The sequence below is a fragment of the Leucoraja erinacea genome, chromosome 16 (assembly GCF_028641065.1).
Source record: "Leucoraja erinacea ecotype New England chromosome 16, Leri_hhj_1, whole genome shotgun sequence".
NCBI lineage: Eukaryota > Metazoa > Chordata > Chondrichthyes > Rajiformes > Rajidae > Leucoraja > Leucoraja erinaceus.
Window position 1 is genome coordinate 2,692,491 of NC_073392.1, and position 5,010 is coordinate 2,697,500.

A 5,010-nucleotide genomic window follows, 5' to 3' on the forward strand; every position below is an offset into this window, starting at 1 on the left:
GGCGATTTTAAAATCAAGAATTACTACATAGGTAGGTACACTAAAACTAAATGTAGTAACAAAACTAGGTGATTAAACTGATCAATGCAGTCTTTTGAACACTATATATTAGTAAATGGTTCCAATTAAACCAGTGCAAGTTTAATTATGCCCAATAATGTTAATGTTTATCCATTTAATTGTATTTTCTAAAATGTCCACATTTTGTACTATGAAATTGTACATAGAACAAAAGTTAATAAAATTCAGCATTGATTTGTGTGTGTGTGTGTGTGTGTGTGTGTGTGTACGCTGTTTAAACTATTTGGGTACCACATGCATGTTCATTCAACTGTGCTCTCTTGATTCTGTTGGAGATTGGGAGACAGACACAAGCACTGACTGTAACTTTGTCATTTCCAAATTCAATCCCAGAGTCGCACATGTTCAACTGACATAACCTAGCGGTTTATATAGAACAGAGCAGGCCCACAATGTCCATGCTTAGGGTCGCCAACCTCCTCACTCCCAAATAACGGACAAAGGGTCAAAACAATCTTAGTTACAAAGACAAAGAGTTATGGGTGTCGCTGTGTCATTTACAATGTTTTATTACCAAAACGTTCTTCAATCGTTTTGTTAAAACCTTTTTGTTACAAAACGGATTTTTCTTTAAATTTTCCTGTAACAATTACTTTTGATTCTACTGAAAATATGCTGATAAATATGAATTTTTAAAAAGCTATAAACAAAACAATATATTGCATAGTGCAACTTATTTATATTTAATACTGAACTGGTATTTACAGACCACTATGCCTTAATATATATTTCAGTTTGGTTAAATAATGCTCCTGATCATACAACATGTAACAAGCTGGGCAAATTAACATTCACAAATTATCAGCTCCTCTCCCTATCATCTAACATTTTCTATTTCTTTGTATTGTAAGCAAAGCAGCAAAAAGGACAGTAAATCATTTGATTTGTTTTGATCGTGAATCTTTACAGCAATTATTACACTGAAATACATCATTCCTATTTTATTGCATTTGCTGTTTCAATACAAAATACTGATTTCAGCATGTTTTAAATATTGATTTCTGGAGCAATGTCCTATAAATTAAACTATTACTGCCAACACCATTACCATTGCAGTTATCTTTAAAATGTATAAGAAGGCTTTACCCGGGAAGGCGTTGGGTTTAGGGCCCGTTGTAAGGGTCGTATTCTTTGAAGAGAATGTATTCCTTCAGGCGCTGGGGCAAGGGCAGGAATGTCAGGAACACCGGGCATCGCAGTCTCATCCTCCCCATGCATCTGCGAACCGTCAGCCTGCACAGGTGCTGCAGACACCGGGGGTTTCCTGCAAACACACACGCACGTTGTCAGACCCTTTATCTTTAGTCAGAGGTCGGTGAATCTGTGGAATTCATTGTCACAGAAGGCTGTGGAGGCCACGTTAGCGGGTATTTTGAAGGCAGCGATAGACAGATTCTTCATTAGTACGGGTGTCGGGGGTTATGGGGAGAAGGCAGGAGAATGGAATTAGGAGGGAGAGATAGATCAGCCATGATTGAATGGCAGAGTAGACTCGATGGGCCGAATGGCCAAATTCTCCTATTCCTTATGACCTGGGTGACACAAAGGCGACCACAGCACAATACATCCTATCTTTGTTCCGCCCACTCCTCTGACATCAGTCTGAAGGAGGGTCTCGACCCGAAATGGCGGGATAGACGTTTAGCGCCGGGACAATTTGGTGATTTTGTGCGAGGGTGGAGGGTGGGTCACCACGGCTTTGTTTGGTATTGTCATGGTAATTAAATCAATTCTTTTTGCCCACTGTGGATTCAGAGACGTACCCATGATGTGCCTGATCTCCGCCCATTCGCTTTGTTGCTCCAGAACCGCCTTCAGCTTAGAGCAGAGAGTAACGGTGGCCACGTAATCCAGCATCACACGCACCACATTCCCCGATAGATGCTTCAACCAGGTCAGAGTAATGACTTCACAGAACTGGAACACAAGCTCAAACACTAAATAATTATAATAATAATAAATTAAAATGGGTTAAATGATCTTAAAAAATATATATTTCTCTCCTTTGAAACTACAACAAAGGACATTGTGTGTGTGTGTGTGTGTGTACGAAATCGTCAAAATCTTACATAATAAACTCTTGTTTAAGTGATGTATAGTTATGGCGGCGCAGTGGTAGAGACAGCGTCAGAGACATGGGAACGATGTTAACCACTGGTGCTGTCTGTGTGGAGTTTGCACGTTCTCCCCGTGACCGCGTGGGTTTCTCCGGGTGCTCCGGTTTCCTCCCACATTCCAAAGACGTGCAGGTGTGTAGATTGATTGGCCCTCTGTAAAAATTGCCCCTAGTGTGTAGGGCACAGAACTAGTGGACGGGTGATCGATGGTCAGCATGGACTCGGTGGGCCGAAGGGCCACTTTCCCTGCTGTATCTCTAAACTAAAGCTAAACTAAACATAATCTGCTTTGATTTGGCAGTGTTCACACCTAACCCATCCATATCTCTAGCCTTCCTCTCCACGACTCTGAGTCTGAAGAAGGGACTCGACCCGAAACGTCACCCATTCCTTCTATCCAGAGATGCTGCCTGTCCCGCTGAGTTACTCCAGCATTTTGTGTCTATCTTTGGTGTAAACCAGCATCTGCAGTTCCTTCCCACACAAATCCCACCCATATCCTCCACAGATGCTGCCTGACCCGCTGAGTTACTCCAGCACTCTGTGAAACGTCACCTATCCGTGTTCTCCACAGATGCTGCCTGACCCACTCAGTTATGGTGCAGCAGCATCTATGGAGCTAAGGAAATAGGCAACGTTTCAGGCCGAAATCCTTCTGGAAATAGGCAACGTTTCGGGCCGAAACACTTATGGGTTTCGGCCCGAAACGTTGCCTATTTCCTTAACGTCCATAGATGCTGCTGCACCCGCTGAGTTACTCCAGCACTCTGTGAAACGTCACCTATCCATGTTCTCCACAGATGCTGCCTGACCCGCTGAGTTACTCCAGCACTCTGTGAAACGTCACCTATCCATGTTCCCCACAGATGCTGCCTGACCCTTATAGAAGCATAAAATTATAAAAGGACGGGACAAGCTAGATGCAGGAAAAATGTTCCCAACGTTGGGCGAGTCCAGAACCAGGGGCCTCAGTCTTAGAATAAAGGGGAGGCCATTTAAGACCATGTGTGTGTGTGTGTGTACGTACCATGTTGTCTCTGATGACCGTGGGACTCCAGCCTTCGTGGGTGAAGAGTGGGTGGATCTTGTTTTCATGGGGGCAGTGGAAGCAGCGTTGGATATCGTAGCCGTAGCTGAACAACAAGCGTAGCGTGCGCTGGTCGGTGAGGGCGTACTGCAGGGCGGAGGGGAAGTGGGTAGTGTTGACCCTGCAGTAGTAGTTGACATTGGCACCGTGCCGCAGCAGCAGGTGGATCAGCTGGTGGTTGGCCAGCCGCAGGGCCGGCTGCAGGCAGTTGATGGGGTCCTGGTTGGGCCGTGCCCCGGCCTCCAGCAGGAGACGGGCCGAGTGGACGTCGTTGTTGGACACGGCGAAGTAGAGGGCGGACTTGCGCCGGTCGCAGTAGCCGCGCTGTAGCTGCGGGCTCAGCATGAAGTTGACGTCGAAGCCGGATTGGAGCAGCAGCTGCAGGCACTGCTGGTGTCCACCTGCCGTGGCAGAGTGCACCGGGCTGATGCCACTCTCCTGGATGGCAGAGTTGTCTGTCACCTCGATCAGCTGCTTCACCAGCCTGGGGAAGGACAACATACATACAAACGTAGACAATAGGTAGGTGCAGGAGTAGGCCATTCAGCCCTTCGAGCCAGCACCGCCATTCAATATGATCATGGCTGATCATCCAACTCAGTGTCCTGTAACTGCCTTCTCTCCATACCCCCTGATCCCTTTAGCCCTAAGAGCTAAATCTAACTCTCTCTTGAAAACATCCAGTGAACTGGCCTCCACTGCCTTCTGTGGCAGAGAATTCCACAGATTCACAACTCTGGGTGAAAAGGTTTTTCCTCATCTCAATCCTAAATGGCCGACCCCTTATTCTTCAACTGTGACCCCTGGTTCTGGACTTCCCCAACAATACAATAGAGTATTGTGTTCAGTTCTGGGCACCGTGTAACAGGAAATATGTCAAGTTACTCCAGCACTTTGGGTCTTTTCTTGGTATAAACCAGCATCTGCAGTTCTTTGTTTCTACATGGAAACAGGAATTGACCTCCACTGCCTTCTGTGGTGGAGAATCCCACATATAGAATAATATTTTTAAATTAAATTGAATAAATGTTATTAGCTAAGTATGTACACATACAAGGAATTTGCCTTGGTGCTCCGTTCACAAGTAACAACACGATATACAGTAGACTAAAAATAAAACATTATAATTTACACATGTGAAGAATGAAATAAAATACCAGATCAAAGGGAGGCTACAGATTTTTGGTTATTGAGTAGAGCAACTACTCGTGGATTAAAGCTGTTTTTATTTCTGGCTGTGGCAGCTTTGACAGTCCGGACTCGCCTTCCAGAGGGAAGTGATTCAAAGAGTTTGTGGCCAGGGTGAGAGGGGTCAGAGATGATCTTGCCCGCTCGTTTCCTGGCCCTTGCAGTGTACAGTTCATCAATGGAGGGAAGGTTGCAGCCAATAACCTTCTCTGCTGATCGGACGATTCGCTGCAGCCTCCAGGTGTCGTGCTTGGTGGCTGAGCCAAACCAGACCATGATGGAGAAGGTGAGAACAGACTCTATGATGGCCGTGTAGAATTGGACCATCATTGCCTGTGGCAGATAGTGCTTCCTCAGCTGCCGCAGGAAGTACATCCTCTGTTTGACTGTGATTGGGTCGATGGTGGCCCCCCATTTATGGTCATTGGAGATGATGGTCCCCAGGAACTTAAAAGACTCCACAGATGTGACTGTGGTGTTGATGGTGAGTGGGGTGCGGGGAGGTGTCCGTGCCAAACATGATGCCAGGTTAAACTA

The 5,010-nt window shown here is 45.8% G+C and overlaps 1 protein-coding gene across 1 annotated transcript in view; it reads right to left on the reverse strand.

Annotated features, from left to right (window-relative positions):
- Positions 1–521: 521 nt before the first annotated feature.
- Positions 522–5,010, reverse strand: part of LOC129704454 (dynein axonemal heavy chain 12-like) — a 14,423-nt gene continuing 9,934 nt past the window's right edge. Inside the window, exons 7-9 of the mRNA XM_055647535.1 lie at positions 3,226–3,769; positions 1,845–1,998; positions 522–1,345 (exon numbers count right to left, since the gene is read on the reverse strand). Of these exons, the coding sequence (XP_055503510.1) occupies positions 1,185–1,345; positions 1,845–1,998; positions 3,226–3,769 (859 nt within the window). The 3' untranslated portion in view covers positions 522–1,184. The remainder of the gene's footprint in view (positions 1,346–1,844; positions 1,999–3,225; positions 3,770–5,010) is intronic.